Source organism: Lipotes vexillifer, unplaced genomic scaffold (assembly GCF_000442215.2).
Source record: "Lipotes vexillifer unplaced genomic scaffold, Lipotes_vexillifer_v1.1 scaffold730, whole genome shotgun sequence".
Classification (NCBI taxonomy): domain Eukaryota; kingdom Metazoa; phylum Chordata; class Mammalia; order Artiodactyla; family Lipotidae; genus Lipotes; species Lipotes vexillifer.
The window spans coordinates 110,537-128,586 of record NW_006793934.1 but is presented as its reverse complement, the minus strand read 5'-3'; the positions used below and the strand labels follow the sequence as shown (position 1 = coordinate 128,586).

Below are 18,050 nucleotides of genomic sequence, written 5' to 3'. Positions count from 1 at the left end.
AAAGAAAAATGGGAAGATGAAAAATGGGAAAAAGGCACAAGCAGGCAATTCACCAAAAAAAGATAAAAATACATCTTCTGAAATACATGAAAAGATGATCACCTTTCACCATAATAGAAATATAAATTAGAATTGCACCACAATACCTACCATATTCCACCCATCAGATTATCAAAAAAATTTTATTTAAAAACCTGTCAGCATAGTCTGTTCAGGAGGCTTTGAGGGAAAAGTCACTCTCATTTGTCGCTGGTAGCAATGCAAAATGGTACAACCCCTATGTAGGGATACTTGACGATAACAAAATTATACCCGCATTTACCCTTTCACCTAGTATTTCCACTTCTAGGCATTTACCCTGAAGATACACCTTTAACAATACTGCAATATATGCCTGGAGTTATTCATTGCAATATAGTATGTAATGGTAGAATATTGTAAGCTACCTAAATGCCCAGACATTGGAGACTGGTTGAATAAACTATGGTGCTATTAGCTGTAAAACAAATAAGGTCAGTCTCTACCAACTAATATGAAGTTAATCCTAAGATATAGTTGTAAAAGCTAAGTGCAAAGGCTGTATAGGAGGCTGCCTTTCCTTTTAGTAATAAAGGTGAAATAAGAAAGCAAACATTTATCTGCTTAATTTCTTCAAGAAGAAACACAGAAAGGATAAAACAGAAAAAAAAATGAAATTGATTATCCTCTGAGGAGGTTAGATGGGCTGACTGATAAATAAATTGTAATATATACATATGATGAGATGCTACATACATTGGATGAATCAATCATACAGACATAATGTTGAACTTAAGAAGCCAGACACAAGAGTATATACGATTTCGTTTATACGAAGATTTCTGCATTTTATTATAGTTGTGTGATACCTCAATACCTTTTTTAAGTTCATTAAAATATACCTGTACCTATATCAGCAGCAGCAAAATCATCTCATCTTAATAATCAGAGGTGAGAAAAGGGTATCGAGCTCGTCAAGTTCATCTATAGAGTGCTGCTTCGTTGTAGTTGGTGGCTCACATCCCAGGTCATGTACAAAAGCTGATTGAGCTCACCTGTGGTGTACACTAAGGGCAGCCCGGTGCTTTAGAGCCAGACCACTGCACACCACGCAAGTTACACAGGAACACGTGTGTGCGTAGTATCAGCTGGAGGTACAGAAATACATTGCCTTCTGCCGCCACTGTCATCTGCAAGCAGTGGGAAGAAGTAAATTCCCAGTTCTAAAACTCGGTTAGGCAGTAAGAGTCGCTAAAACAGGGGCTCCAGTAAGGGGGTGTGGGTGGGAGAGAGGAAGGGAGAGAGAAGAGAGATGGAGAATTGTTTTAAGTTGCTGTCTGGTGCTGTAGTTGGCAGGAGGGGTTTAGAAGCCAGTATTTTCCACCTTTTAAAGGTATGGATCAGAATGGAGGCTGTAGCTAGATGACCATAAAAGGCAAGCTGGGAAGCGGTAATTCAAGCTGCAACAGTTGAAAGAAAAAGAAAAGTGTTTGATTGCATAGGTAATTTAAAGATATTGCACTGTTTCAGAGAGTTTATTTTGGAATATAGATTTCCCTTGGTGTTGGGGGAGCCTTTGTGACAGTTGGGAACTTTGTCAACAACAAAACAAAGTGGTTTACATTTCAAATGACTACTGAAAGGTAGGAGGAATTAGGCCTTCTTTTCCCTTCCCCCCACTGTTTTCCTTCTTGGGTTTTTTGAGGGGGTGGGCCGTTGGGTGTTTTGGAGTGTAATTGATTTACAACGTTGGGTTAGTTTCAGGCATACAACAAAGTAACTGATATATATATGTATTTATTCTTTTTCCGCTATAGGTAGGAATCATGCTTTTGATGATTTGGACAGATTCCATCACTGTGTGAAAAAGGAAATACATTTATTCTACTAAAAAGATTTGTTTCTAAGGGATCAAATAGTAGGGGAATCAGCAAATCTTATTGCTACAGGATTACGGAGAAATTTACGATATAGCACATGAGAACTTTTAATACCTTCAAAACCTTTTTTTTTTTTTTTTCTTAAATAATTTTCAGCTCATAAATTAGTGATAATCCAGGCATTAAGAGTACTTTTTCCTGTAGAAATGGTATCAGTCATGGATAGATTCCCTGGAAAGCCCTCAAAAATCTACTTAATTCCTAATGCCACTAAATATGGTTTCTTTGGGAAAATGTATTCTGAGGCCTAACTCCCAACAACAATAACAGATTTTAAATCTCCTCTTTCCTCCCATGTAGTTTACCAGATGGGTTGTTTTTCTCCTTCCAGCCAAGGCCACAAGAGCAGTAGGGATTCCAAGGACCTTTATTATGGGGAGGAGCCATCTGGTGACCCTGGCAAGAAGCTTCTAACCCCAGTTAGGGCTCTGGAAGCCAGCCTGCCCTTCCCTTTATCATTGCCTTTGTAGTGGCTTTGCCTCTGGAGGTTTCTGGAGGTTGAGGACCATGCTAATTATTAACTCCTTAGGTTCCTAACATATGGAGCTTTTAGGAATGGCTTAAGTTGTTTTATTTCCTCCTCTACTGGTGTGTATGTTTTTTGGCCTTTGTACCTTGAGTATTCATTCAGTTAGCAAAATGTGGATTGTATGACCTGTTTCTTCCTTTGCCTATCAGGTAGTGATAAGGACTACTGAGAAGTGGGTAAATACATTAAGATCCTTAGAGGAAAAATGTTCATTAAAGTATGACTGCTAGTACACAACATAAAGTCTGTCCCGCAAAAAATCATATTTTATCTAATTAACTGTCTTCATTGGCATTTGGATTTTATACAGCTCATTGTATTTACCCTCTCAACTTTATTTACTACACTTCCTTTGGTTTAGAGTGAGTTAATGTGTCCATTTAAAGCATTTGTGGTGAATAACTCATAGCATTCAATAAATACTATTAACTCTTAAATGTGAAATCTTATCAGCCAGGGATGTAAACTGGAATTGTCAGTGGCGATATATGTTCCTAGTTGTGCTTTGGTTTTTAGTGAATGAAAAAATTAAGGATAAGGGAACCTTAACATTTTTAACCTAAAAGAATGTATTTTGCAGACTTTCCTAGGGTAGTTTGTCAATGCTGCAGGTCTCAGGCATAGGCCATCAGTGATTCTAAGGAGACTGTAGTTTTTACTGCATTTATTCCTGAGTGAAAAATGTCTTTTCATTTGAATGGTGCTTTTGAGTTGGCAGCATGACAGTGTTCGAATGATTTGTTGTTACTTACAGATTATGTTTCAACTTTATTGTGACGTTATTAACGATTTTCATCATTCTCATTTTTGTCCCGCTTTTCTTTTCTTTCCCTTTTTCCAGTTCTTCCTCCAGTACTGGTTCCAAGACACAGTGAATATAATCCTCAGCACAGCCTCTTAGCTCAGTTCCGGAACTTAGGACAAAATGAGCCTCACATGCCACTCAACGCCACTTTCCCGGATTCTTTCCAGCAACCCAGCAGCCATCCGTTTCCTCATTCTCCCAATAGCAGTTACCCAAACTCTCCTGGGAGCAGCAGTAGCACCTACCCTCACTCTCCAACCAGCTCAGACCCAGGAAGCCCCTTTCAGATGCCAGGTAGGTTGCAGTGTTCAGTGATGTTCTGTGGTCAGATCAGATTTGACCACAGAACAGTGATGTTCTGTGGTCAAATTGTCATCACAGTGTTAAGGTGAAGCTGGGTTCCCTGGAATGGAGAGAGCTTTCCAGCCCTGGTACGTGGCACTGCGCCTCTAGTACTCAGGATGCACCTTTGAATGAAAGGGGACTTCTAGCCAAGTAAGCCAGTGTTTTATTTGTCTGGCACAGGTGCTTGAATACATTTTCATTTTTGATTTTTAAAAGGTTTTAAAACAGCTGCATCCTTCTGGGAGTGGCATAGTTGTTCCAGCCTTTGCGCTTGATAAAAGAAAGAGGAAAAAAATAGCATGCTGCACACATTTGCTGTTCCCATGCAAGGAAAAATCCCTGTCGTAAGTGCAGCCTCAGAAAAGATATTTCCTGGGGGATCACACCCCACCACACAACTTAATTAAATTCGTTTAAGTGGTGATGTAATCCCAAGAAACATATACTTTAACAACAAAAGACTTGCATCAGGAGTACTGGAAACCATCTGCTTGTTTAACAAAGACAAAAAAAACCATTATCCTTCATTTTTAGACTTCTCTGGTGGTGTAATGTTTGTCAGATTAAATGATTCATTAGGACATTATATTTTTCGAGTTATAGGTTCATAAGCGAGCACCTCAAAAAATGATTAGTGCCCAATTTCTCGCTAGCAGACCTCACAAAGGATACGCCAAGCAAAGATACACTTGACATCTATTAACATTGCAGGAAGGGAAAATGAGTGGGCGAGCATGTTTTTGGGCAGATTTGAATTCGACAGCAGAGCTGGTGTGTCCTCAAAAATTGAAAAGTGGTCCACACTTGATATTCCTATCTTTTATTTATTTATTTATTGCTTTTTTACATTTTTAGCCTATTATTTTGCACTTTTTTTTTTTTTTTTTTTTTTTTTTGCGGTAACGCAGGCCCCTCTCTGTTGTGGCCTCTCCCGTTGCGGAGCACAGGCTCCGGACGCGCAGGCTCAGCGGCCATGGCTCACGGGCCCAGCCGCTCTGCGGCATGTGGGGTCTTCCCGGACCGGGGCACGAACCCGTGTCCCCTGCATCGGCAGGCAGACTCTCACCCACTGCGCCACCAGGCAAGCCCCTGCACTGTTTGTTTTTCAGTCGAAAACGGTTTAAGATGAGGGTGAGGGATAGACTTGTTTCAAAATCAAACTAGTATCATCTGGTAATCTGCTATCCACTGCACTCCCTCCTGGACCCGCTGGGTTTGAGGAACAGGTTAGTGGCAAGGAGATTGTTTCGGAAGGCTGTGGAGCAGTGGCAGACCCAGGGTGGGCCCAAGAGTGAAAAAACTGAAGATTATTGCTTGAATTTACACCTTGTCCCCAGCTGTCAGGGATTAAGGCACAGGCCAAGTAGAGGAAATATGGAGCAGAGAAAGCTGAAGGGGTGAGAGGAGGACCTTGTGGGGAGAGCAGAGCATCACCCAGAGTATCTGGTGCCTCCCAGGGACGCTAATGCCTTAAGTCGTTGATGAAGTTTTCACCAGCTTGTTTGCAGAAATGGTATTGGATTTGGTCTCAAAGGAGGCTCTTTGTCTTCATTCCTGGCTGGAAGTAAAGCAGAGGCAGTGTTACAGCTGCAGGGAAGAAGCTGAATTTTAAAAAGCTGGAGAAAGGGTGGAAAATACATCCAGATCAGGTCCCCATAGTCCTGTCTTTGTGCTCTGAGGCCTGGCTTGTTAGCACCTGGACGGTGGAAGTGGCCAGGTTGTGATTCAGCTGGAAGGTCAGTCTGGGAAATCTCTTGAGAAACTCTGAAAGAGTAGTGTTCGCTTTTTCTATTTGATGGTTGCCCTGAGCGGTCTAGAGTCCCTATCCAAGCTATTGGTGGTTCTTTGAGGTGAAGCTTTGTTCCCTGCTCTGTTGTATGTGCTAAGTGGTATGAGGTGAGCTCACCATAGCCCATGAGGAACTTGTTTTTCCATCACAAAGGATTGTTTGTGGGAAATCCTTATTTAAGAAAGCACAAGACTTTGCGTTAATGTTCTTTGTTTCAAAAATCACACAGTTTGCCTGTTATTTGCCAGTTAGCTGTGAGCTTTCCAGGAGAAACATGTATGCAAATTCTGAAATAGAAGATAGTTGTGACAAACTGATTTCTTTCCTATTATTCTGCTACTAGGGATTTTGAAACTTGTGGTTATTGTTTTTTTTTAATATGGGTACAGAAGATTTTTTAAAAATTTTTATTGGGGTATAGTTTATTTACAACATTGTGTTAGTTTCAGGTGTACAGCAAAGTGAATCTGTTATATATTTAAGTTGGTAGGGAGAAGGTAGTCCTAGCACATTCTTGAAGTCATGGGAAATTCACAGTTGGAGACAGTAAGTTGGCTGTAATGAAACTCAGTTGGTAAATCCCTAAGAGCCCATAGATTTAATGCAAGAGAACCTGAAGCTCCTTTTCTTAAGAAGTCCTGCATAGCTTTCGAAGGTTTTCCGTCCACCAGGGAAATGATGAAATGCAGAGGCCCTTTTAAAGTGGGTTGGGTGAAAGCATGTTTAAATGCCCTTCTGATTGTTTTAAAATGGCATGATCCTCGGTAGGCAGACAACTTCTAGAACTGGCATATGGTGCTTTCGTCCCACTGAATCTTCACTACAATTGTATAAGATTATTTATTGCATAAGATGGTAGTAATTTTCAAAAAGTGTACACCAAGTCCAGCGCCTGTAGCGTCTAATCTTCCGATGGGGAGGTTGAAATGGCAACTTAATCTCTTAAGAATTTCGGCACCGAAGAGAATATATGTTTTAAGCGTGTGTGTTTACTAAAGCTTCTTTTCAAATTTTGTAGCCGATACACCTCCACCTGCTTATCTGCCTCCTGAAGATCCCATAACCCAGGATGGCTCTCAGCCCATGGACACAAATATGATGGCACCTTCACTGCCCTCAGAAATCAGCAGAGGAGGTAAAATGAATTGCTGCTTATTCCCTTTCAGAGTCTGAAGTTTATCTGTCCAAGTGTTGCTTTCTCTCACAGATTTTTATTAGTCTTTAAAAAGATAGCTATTTGAAAAAGATAGAGCACTTATAGTAAGAGAAGCTCGATAGAAAGACCTCTTTGGATTACAGATAAGCCTTTTATATGAAGAACAGGCACACTGATTTAACTAATGAAGGCCTAGATACAATTGTGCAGTCATCTGTTTATAACTTCAGTACTCAATACTTTTGAATTGGTGATAAGAGTATTTTTATGTGAAAGACAAAGGATGTTGAGGGAGAAAACAGAACGTAAAACTAGAGTTTTCACTGGTGATTTCCAGAATTTAAAGTTCATATAACAAGGCTTTCCAAAAGGTTCTTTGGTCGTTGGAATAGATATTCATAAGCCCCATCTATTTTCCAGGCCTCATCTATGTATAGATGAAACAACTAATAGCTTTTGTTCCCTTCTTGCTCTATTTAGTTGTTTCTTACCTTGTTACAAGACGGGATGGGAGGCATATGTTTTTCCTTTTCTTACCCTGAGGAGCTGACTTCTTTTCCTCTCTAGTAGAGGGTGGGTCTTTGTGATCCCTGGCAGTGTCTGAGAGGAGGATGCCATCATTCTGCCAGGTCTGCAGAGGCTTAAGCGAGCAGGGAACTCGGGTAAATAAGCATTGGGAGAATCCCTGAGCATCTGTTAAGAAGTCATGACCACACATTGAGTGAAACTGTCCCCAGGTAACCTCCCCTGGAGGAAAGTGCCTCGCTGGCCCGCTCAACAGCGGCAGAGATGGATCGTTCAATTTGTATTCATTTAATGCAAATTGAAGTTAAAATGCCATTTCATTACTAGGTATGTCTTATCTCATTCCTATCACTTTTTAAGTGAAGGTCTGGAGATACCTCGGGCCTTATCAGAGGTGCTGATATTTTTTAACTTCTTAAAAGTTGTGGATGAACTCAAAGAACCTTCCTTCAGTGTGCAGTGTAATAAATTGGAATTTACACCTTTTAAATATGTAAACATTTCTTATATCTTTTTTATTGGCTATGTCTGTCATCTTTTTTATTAGCTGCATATTTTGATAATCTCTAGAATATACTCTCAAACATAAAATTATGAGTTGACAAAGATTTTGGTTGGGGAAAATAACTCCTGTCTCACACATCCTTGGAATGTGTATTTGGGGAACAGAATAGCAGGAGAGAATGGGCACAGCACTGTGAAACAGTTGTAAGCCTGTGGACCTGCAGCCATGGTGGCTAAGCCCAAAATGTCTGATTTCAGGAAATAGACCTTCAGTTTGCTTTAAAATTTTTCCTTTAAATTCTTTCCCCATTAGAATAAGTTTACACTTAATATTTTCATGGGACGGGCTATTGGCCTTGTGGTTGTTATACTTTGGTGGTTTTCCTGGAGCAGGGGTCAGCAGACTGCAGCCCACAGGCCACTTCAGCCTGCTCCCTGTTTTTGTAAATAAAGCTTTATTGGGACACAGCTGTGTTCATTCGTCACATATTATCTGTGGCTGCTTTTGCACAGCTAGGGCACAGTTGAATAGGGGCCATAGAGACCATGTGTCCCCCAAGACCTTTCTAGCCTGTTACAGAAAAAAAATTGTCAGCCTCCAACCTGGATGAATAGACCTGTGAGCAATCCTGATAGCTGATTAGAGCCCTCTCTTAGACTTCCCTGATGGTCCAGTGCTTAAGACTCCGAGCTTCCAATGCAGGGGGTGCGCGTTTGATCCGTGGTCGGGGAAGTTCCGCCTGCCGTGCGGCACAGCCGGAAAAAAAGCCTTCTCTTAATGATGTTGCAGTCTTCTTTAAGATTTGGCACCTGTAAATCACTAAAACGTTACTCTTTGAAATACAGCTTATTGACATGGGATAACACTTAGCAAACAGGGAAGATGGTGTATGTTTGTGTTCAGCTTACCTTCTTAAGTGTATAAAGCAGTTACTGTATGTGTGGATTTTCTTAATGATCATTTTCCTTATTTTCTTTACCGAATTCTACAGTAAAGCTCATTTTAATATTCGTGGAGGTTGATGTTAAGAACGCAGAGGTCATTCTCCCTTAACAATTAGAGTTCATGCTTCCAATGTGGATTTTCTCTTTTTTTTTTTTTTTTTTTAAGATTGTACACTCAAGTCTTCATAAACCTCAGATCATTACATATTGGCATACTAGATATATATGGTTTGTATTCCTGGAATTGCTAAAGCAGTGGTATAAGAGGTTTTACTACAGAAGGAACTTATCTTTAGAACTTTTTAGTTGCAAATGTTTAGAAGCATGTTCTGTTTGGAGATTTGTTAGTCTTAAGAGATTTGACTTAACAAGCTGCATCCTGTCAGTAAAGCTGGGTAATTTCCATTGTTGGCCCATTCTGGGAATGGAGAGACAAAACACACCTGCTCTGCATGACTTAAAGCAAATATAAGGAAGTTAGCATGAAATCTGGATGAGAGAGATATGATTCATCCTGTAAGAATGGCCAGCTGGCAGGATTTCTTCCTGAGCTTGAGGACTGGAGCAAAGCTGTAGCTGTGAGAGTTATTGGCAACCGAATGTGAAGTAAGGTAACTTCTTATCAATAATTAGAAACTGATTTTCATTGCTTTGAAAAAGTGTCGGCATACTGAGGCGTTGTCCAAAGTAATTCCTCTTTGTGCCAGCACCTTTGGCACATTTCCTGTCCTCTATTGTTCTCTCTTCACTTGTTTTTTCACTTGCCACTTGTTGCGTTTCTTTAGATGGTGAGCCAGGGTCAGTGGTGGGGTCATTTCCATTTTGGTGAATTACAGAGCATTCAGCACATGCTGCTCGTGTGCTTGCTTAGCCAGTGTCTTGGTTATCTGATAGCCGTTGGAGAAAATATCTTCCAATGAAAGGTGAATGTCGCACTTAGCAAGGAGTACCTGCTTCTGACATCAGAGATAAACTCTATACATTATCATAGCAGTGGCTTTTTCACATCTTCATTCCACGACCCTGAGCCAACTTCACCACACAGTTTCAGTTTTTGAGAGCCCAGGGCACTCACCGTGGTTGACTCTAAGCTTTTCTTTCTTAAAGATGTTCAAGCAGTTGCTTACGAGGAACCAAAACACTGGTGCTCTATTGTCTACTACGAGCTCAATAATCGTGTGGGCGAAGCTTTCCATGCCTCCTCCACGAGCGTGCTGGTGGATGGTTTCACCGATCCTTCCAACAACAAGAACCGTTTCTGCCTTGGGCTGCTCTCCAACGTCAACCGGAATTCCACTATCGAAAACACGAGGCGACATATCGGGAAAGGTGAGTTTTCACTGGAACCTCTCTCACATGTTTGTCTGTCGTGTCCCTCTTCCCCCAGAACTCACCAGTCGTTCCTGGAGTCAGTACCAGATGATACACACTTGCCGGTACGGTTTATAAATATTTTTTCAATTTGTATTATCAGGAAGTTCTTCATTTTCCAATCAGCAATTTTTGCGGTCTCCTGACTCATAATAGTTATAGCTGGAATAGTGATTTGCTATCTGGGGACACCATTCTATCACGTGTTTTGCCAGAGAATGAAATAGCTGTTAAAAAAATTCCTTACAACCTAAAACTAAAAGCAAAAAAGCAAATGAAAACAAGTAAACCGAATGTATTTCAAATGAATACCATGACCCACTGGGGAAAAAAAAAAAAGAACTAATTCAAAATAACTTATGAATATACAGTATTTGGCTGTAGAACCTCAGCCTGAGCCAGGTAAGGTAGAGCGACTGCAAACAAATCCTGAACTCTTTCTAATAGACTTGATTATTTAGTGGCAGTATGAAGGAGACAGTTATGAAATTTTAAGATGTATTATAATATTAAGCAAGTGACTAAATGTGTGGTTGTTGGGGGAAACCTGGGTTTTCACTGTGGAATAAGAAGAGACATACAGGTGTGGAGGAGGGTAAAAAATAAACCCTGTGGAGGTATCAGTGTGAGATCGTGATTTTAATAATGTGTATATGCATGTTTATGTACTCCTGTACACGTGTATGTATGCACGTGTATGAAGGCATATGTGGATGTGTCTCTGCATGCATATAGTTTCTGATCTGTCTGCTGAGAGGGCCAAGAGGCAAAGATACCCAGTAGTAATAAGCACATACAGTGCTCAGACCATCATCTCTTAACTCCATGGCTGCTAAGAGGAACCAGGGCTTTTGGAGAAAGGGCTGACTCCAAGGCTGGGACACGTAGACGCTGAAACATTCTGTTATGTCCGAAAGTAAACAAATACTTATGCACATGATGGAGGCATTTCCCAGGAGCCAACTTGGAGGGGCTTCCACTGGCCAACTCTGGGATAGTTCGAGCACCAAAATAATTAAATACAGTAGTGAGTTTTAAACCACTGGAAAACCATAGTAACTCGTAAGTCCATGCCGATAATAGATAGATAAATGAATGGGGAAGGCTGACTGGTAAATGCAGAGTGAGTTGGTGGAGTTAGAAAGTCCCCATTTTGCAGCCATCAGGCAAGAATAGTCAGTGATGCTAAATATAGAGAGAATTTTTTATGAGAATCAGGATATTTTCATGGTCTTCAAGTATCTCCTCCCAGGCTGCCTATTACTGACATGGGAGAATAAAAATCAGTAACTGTTTAGTGGAGAAATTGGACAACATCTTGACTAGGCGATGAGAATTATCATCGCCAGTGAGAGGCAGATCGAGGTCGTGAACCTCCAGCTGTGGTGCTCTGAGGAGGGAGTAACGTCACCTACACAGAAATCCAGCTGAGCATGCAGATCTGAATCGAATCTCAGGGTGCCTTCAGACAGATCCCAGACACAAAGGGTGAGAAGGGACTGTATTCTTCCAAAATACTGATGTCGAAAGACAAAGGTGTGAGAATGTTCCACATTAAAACGGCTAAAGAAACATGACAGCTCTATGTAATAATCTGCCCCTGGACATGATCCTGCAGCAGACAGGGGAAAAATACTACAAAGAGCATTATTGGGGTCAGCAGACAGAATTAGAATATGAGTGGTAGATAAGATAGAAGTATTACATCAGTGTTAAATGCAGTAGCATTGCTGATTATGCTGTGGTTTGTAAGAGAAAACCCCTATTCTTAGGAAATACACACTTAAGTACGTAGAGGTAAAGGATCATGATGGAATGGTTCAGGAAGAAATTATATATGTATCTTATGTTTATAGATAGAGATATCTATCCACCTAAAACAATCCTGTGTCCGAATGTATACATGTATGTACCTATGTGTGTGTGTATGAGGGTGTGTGTGGAAGAATAGAGAGGACAGAGGTACCCATGGTAAAGCATATGGAGTGCACTGTCCCAACAGGTGAATCTGGAGAATGGTTGTGTGGGTGTTCTTTGTTCTGTTTTTCTTTGTTGTTTGTTCTATTTCTGTAAGTTTTGAAATTATTTCCAGAGTAAAAGTTTTTCTAAATGACCTACTATGAAATTTAGAACAAATTAAAAGGTTATTCAATAGGTGCTTAAAAGACATTTGAGATGAAGTTTAACATTGAATCCTGGAAACAAAAACAACAACTCTTAAAACAGGAACTGATAGATAATTCCTTAGTATGCTTAAGGAAAAAAATAAGCCTAAACTACAATCTAATGATGAATTGTCAGAACTCAGGTTCATATCGTATGGGTATCTTTCTGTGGTCTGTAAACCCCTGAAATTGTATATAAACACAATTTTGCATACATTTGGAACAGAGGGACATAGTTTTCATTATATTCTAAAGTTGACCATTACTCCAATGTAGTAAAAAGCCATTGTACTCTGGAACATTCCTATTAACAATTAGGAAGAAAATAAGGATTCTGGGAATGCTGTTATTTCAAATTGTTCCAGATGCCTCGACTCTACTTTTAGAAGTTATATATCAGTTTTCTTTAATCAACCAGTTAGAAAATATAATGGAGAGGAAAATTACATTCTCAGTAGCAACAGAATGCATAAGTAATCTGAACCAGCAACATGAGAATTATGTAAAGAAAACCAAATTTCACTGAGAGCGAAAGAAAATTTGAATAATAAATAGGTAGCCTGTGTTCCTTAAAGAAAAGGCTTAATATTGTGAGAACATTTTAAGGATATTCATTCTTCCTAATTTAATTCATAGTTTAAACAATCCATGTCAGAATCACAGTGTTTTGTTTTTGAAAGTTGGAAGATGTATTCTGCATATTAACCAGAAGGATAAATAAGTGAAAATAGCTAAATTTTTTAAATGGGAGAGTAAAGAAAAAATTCTCAAGGTGAGGATTAATGAAAGATTATGAAACTACAATTAAATCGGTGTGTAGATAGAACAATACAATAAAGTAAACTCAGACTATACTGTATTTAAAAATTTAATGTATGATAAGTGAAGCATAACAAATTAGTAGAGTCTTCCAGTGGTCCTGCAATAACAAAGTTAGCTTTGTGGGGAGGCTGGGGGTAGAAACCCTGACCCCATTCCACATATGCAAATGGATTAGTGAATTGGATTATTTTTTAAGGCAAGCTGTTGAAAAGCTAGAAGAACATATATTGATCAAGAGTGGCAGAGAGGGGCTTCCCTGGTGGCGCAGTGGTTGAGAGTCCGCCTGCCGATGCAGGGGACACGGGTTCGTGCCCCGTTCCGGGAAGATCCCACGGGCCGCGGAGCGGCAAAAGAGTGGCAGAGAGGACTTCCCTGGTGGCGCAGCGGTTGGGAGTCTGCCTGCCAGTGCAGGAGACACGGGTTCAATCCCTGGTCCGGGAGGATCCCATGTGCTGCGGAGCGGCTGAGTCCGCGTGCCATAACTACTCCGCAGTAAGCCCATGCACCGCAATGAAGAGTGGCCCCCGCTCTCCGCAACTGGAGAAAAGCCCGCCTGCCACAGCGAAGACCCAACACAGACAAAAATTAAATAAAATAAAAAAAAAAAAAAAGATGAGATAGACTGGAAAATGTTTTTAAAAAAAGAGTGGCAGAGATTTTCTAAGCATAAAAAGCAACAGAAAGATTGCAAGAGATTTGTCTACTTAAAGATTTCAAACTTCTGTAGGTTAAAGAAAAACGGTACCGTGAACAAAATGAAAAGACAAAGGACTAACGGGGAAACAAATAAGAAACAAATTATTTATATCTTTCCTATATGCGCAGCTCATTAAAAAACTAATGAAAATACTAGAACCCCAGAGGAATAAATAAGTAAGAAATATGAACAGTAAATCCATAAGAGAAACACAGATGGCTAGTAAACAGAGGAGAGCATATCAAGGCTCACATGCAAATTAAAACAATATTGTTTCCCAGCTATAAATTAGGGGAATTTTGTTGTTGTTTTAGACTCAGACTCAGTACTGGCACGGGTGAAGTGAGAAAGGCACTCATCTGCTGCTGGAGAGAGTGTATATTGATACAAGCACTCCGGCAAAGTGAATCAAGAGCCTTCGATCCAATGACTTAACTTCCAGGAATTGCTCCTAACAATGTTATCAAAAATTATGCTGAGACATTCATCATGACATTGTTATCATAGCAGAAAATTAGTATCAACAGAATGGTCCAATAATGGGAGAATCCTTTAAATAAATTGTTGTAGTCATTCAATGGTGGAGATATGTTAAATGTTTGCAAAGAAAGTTTAATGATACTCAAGACCGAATATGATGTGTGTATTCACAGTTACTGCCTCTGGGCCACTAAAGGAGTGATAATGTTTTCTGCTTCTTTATGTTTTGCTTTACTTTCTAAATTTTCTAACATGAAAATTCTTCATTTTTATAATCAGGAAAAAAGTAGCAAACACACACACCCTTAAATTGTTTTCTCTACATCAGACAGAAAAATGGGCTTCTGCTCCAGCGGCTATTTAATTGTTACAGCAGTCTTTGCCATTGTGTATACATATCAACACAGCACATAGTATTTTTTTTTCATTTTTCTAAAATACTTTAGTTCATTCAAATCATGACAGCCCTGTAGACACAGCCAGCAGCTCGACTTGCATTTTTTTCCCTTCTTTCTTTAATATCTTTATGGGAGTATAATTGCTTTCCACTGTTGTATTAGTTTCTGCTGTACAACAAAGTGAATCAGCTATACGTATACATATATCCCCATATCCCCTCCCTCTTGAGTCTCCCTCCCACTCTCCCTATCCCACCCCTCTAGGTGGTCACAAAGCACTGAACTGATCTCCCTGTGCCATGCAGCAGCTTCCCAGTAGCCATCCATTTTACATTTGGTAGTGTATATATGTCCATGCCACTCTCTCACTTTGTCCCAGCTTCCCTTTCCCCCCACTGTGTGCTCAAGTCCGTTCTCTACGTCTGCATCTTTATTCCTGCCCTGCCCCTAGGTTCATCAGTACTGGTTTTTTTTGGATTCCACATATGAGCACATAGTATTTTGGATGAGACAATAAATAGTTCTAGCATTGACTAAGCTTTGCCAGAGTTACCTGCAAGGTCCGTCACTGAAAGCCACATGGGATGTGACTCTGTTTGCTGGGTGGCCTATAATGGTGTGGGGTTTTGGCAGAGTGTTTTTTTTCCCCTTTCATTTTTTTTAAAGGCTGGATAAGATCGATTTCCTACACTCCTGGCACTCTGGGTCTCACAGGAAGAAGTTTGGAGCAGATAATAGTTGAGTGAGATCAGATTCCACACAGTATGAATTATTTTTTCTAGTTTTTTTTTTTTCTTTTTTCTTTTTTTTTCTTTTTGTGGTACACGGGCCTCCCACTGCTGTGGCCTCTCCCGATGCGGAGCACAGGCTCCGGACACGCAGGCTCAGCGGCCATGTCTCACAGGCCCAGCCGCTCTGCGGCATGTGGGATCCTCCCGGACCAGGGCATGAACCCATGTCCCCTGCATCAGCAGGCGGACTCCCAACCACTGTGCCACCAGGGAAGCCCCTGTGCTATGTTTTTAAAGTGAGAATTTGCTCTCAATCCATGGCCAAATAGGCATTAAATACTTTTCAAAATGAAATTGCTGCACTCTGTTACTTATTTTTAAGAGACTTTATTGTGTTATTTCCTACAACCTTCTAGACATGCATGTTGACATATGGACATTGTATTAAGTAATACAGTTAACTAAGATTTTATCAATTGTGCAAGACTTGGAGAATGTCTGTTTATCGAATCAACCATGTAAATTTACGTTCTGAAGCTACACGGATGCTTTTCAGCTGTGAAAAGTGATAATGACCACACTCTATGCTCTGTCTCCCTGCAGGAGTTCATCTTTATTATGTCGGAGGCGAGGTATATGCCGAATGCCTCAGTGACAGTAGTATCTTTGTGCAGAGTCGGAACTGCAACTACCATCACGGATTTCATCCCACTACTGTTTGCAAGATCCCTAGTGGGTGTAGTTTGAAAATTTTTAACAACCAAGAATTTGCTCAGTTACTGGCACAGTCTGTGAACCATGGCTTCGAGACAGTCTATGAGCTCACAAAAATGTGTACTATTCGCATGAGCTTTGTGAAGGTAAGTGAGCTCTGATTCCTCTGGTCAGGGTTTAACGCACTTCCACGTTATATGTAAATCTGTATCCTCTTGATATGTGTCCATAGACACCAACTTATTATCTAGGCATTTTTAACCTTTAACAAAGATGTCAACTATGAGGAAAGTATCATTGGAATATAGGAGTGTTTGTGTTAAATGTTAGTAGTAGCAAGCTTTAATAACTTTTCCTTATTCAAGTAGCACTATTTTAGCTATTGTAATACTATTAGAATATGTTATTATGTATATATATAAAGTATATGCTTTAAATGCATGGTTGTCTTATGAGATCAGTTCTTTTTCTTTTTATTTTTTGGCTGTGCCACGTGGCTTCATGGATCTTAGTTCCCTGACTAGGGGTTGAAGCTTCGCCCTCGGCAGTGAAAGTGCAGAGTCCTAACCCCTGGGCTGCCAGGGAATTCCCAGAGATCAGTTCTATAAACGCACCCCTCTTTTTTTTTAATGCTATGCTTGTTAGTACTTTTAGGATGGTGCCACTTGTTACTTTTGTTTCAACAATAAGCAAGTGCTCTTTTTTGTGTGTGAAAGTGAAAGTTCATCACACTGGGATTTATTTTTGATTGGTCAGTTTTTTAGTGGTTCCAGTAAAGCTTGTGATTTTCTTTTTTTTTTCTTTTTTTTTTTTTTCCAAACAACAGTAATTTATTCTCAGGTACATATGGGTGGGCAAGGGATGCACTGATCTAGTATGAGTGCCACTGGGGGTGGCCCTGTCCCATATGACACTCATCCTTTTTTTTTAATACATCTTTACTAGAGTATAACTGCTTTACAATGTTGTGTTAGTTTCTGCTATACAACAAAGTGAATCAGCTATACATATACATATATCCCCATATCTCCTCCCTCTTGTGTCTCCCTCCCTCCCTCCCTACCTATCCCACCCCTGTAGGTGGTCACAAAGCACCGAGCTGATCTCCCTGTGCTATGCAGCTGTTTCCCACTAGCTATCTATTTTACATTTGGTAGTGTGTATATGGCAAGGCTACTCTCTCACTACATCCCAGCCCCCACTTCCCCCGATTTTCTTATATTCAAGAGTTAATAAGGCCCTTGCCTCAGTGCTAGGATTGTGCTGTGAGGTTCGAGGAGGGTGAAGGTTACAGACATTGTTCACAAGAATTGATCTCTTTTTTGCCTCCTCTTCTGCCTCTGAGAAATAAAAAGTTTTAAGATGCCATCGAAATGGAAAAAAGAAACTCATATGTCTGATTAAATTTATGAGTCAGAAACTTATTCTAGTGGCTGACTGACTTGGCTCTGAATCCTCAAAGATAGATTTTCCTCCTCTGTTACTCTGAGAAACAAAACTAATTACATATTTGGGCGAGGCAATCACCTTTCGTATCCTCTCTTCAGAAGCTCACAGAACTTGTTGTTAAACCTGTTCTGTGCTGTATTTATTACAGAGGGTAACTTTGGAACCTTACTTTGTTAATCATCCTTTACGTCAAAGATATCTTTCCCTGAATATCATTTTTTCCCTACTTCTTTGAGTCACATTAGCAGGTTTTCAGTGTGTTTTCTTGAAACACAATTCAACAGTTTCTTATAGCTGAGTCTGGAACTTTTTAGTATTGAAGGAGGTTTTTTTTTTACCTTTTCAAGAGGTTTACCTATGTACCTATGAGACTAGAAAGAGCTTTCTCATCCATTATTATTGTGCACTGTTTAATTTTTGACTTAGCATTTTGACTGAAATGAATTTTAAAATGAGGACAATGAGTTGCCAGCATTGTTTGTGTTTGTTGTTTTTATTGATATGGAGGAAAGAAGACCTCTTGAGAGTCAGGAGATCCAGGTTCTAGTTCTGTGTGTGTGATTAAGGCCCTGGGATTCCTTCCTGATCCCCACGTTCATTATCTTTAAAATGGGTGGCTGCGGGCTTCTCTGGTGGTGCAGTGGTTGAGAGTCCGCCTGCCGATGCA

At 40.1% G+C, this 18,050-nt stretch overlaps 1 protein-coding gene across 2 annotated transcripts in view; it reads left to right on the top strand.

Moving 5' to 3' along the window:
• The window catches only part of SMAD1 (SMAD family member 1), a 78,717-nt gene that overhangs the window by 56,444 nt on the left and 4,223 nt on the right, over positions 1–18,050 (top strand). For both annotated transcript variants that reach the window (XM_007466898.1, XM_007466899.1), the window contains exons 3-6: positions 3,329–3,586; positions 6,445–6,561; positions 9,664–9,885; positions 15,824–16,080. In XM_007466898.1, coding sequence (XP_007466960.1) covers positions 3,329–3,586; positions 6,445–6,561; positions 9,664–9,885; positions 15,824–16,080 — 854 coding nt within the window. The remainder of the gene's footprint in view (positions 1–3,328; positions 3,587–6,444; positions 6,562–9,663; positions 9,886–15,823; positions 16,081–18,050) is intronic.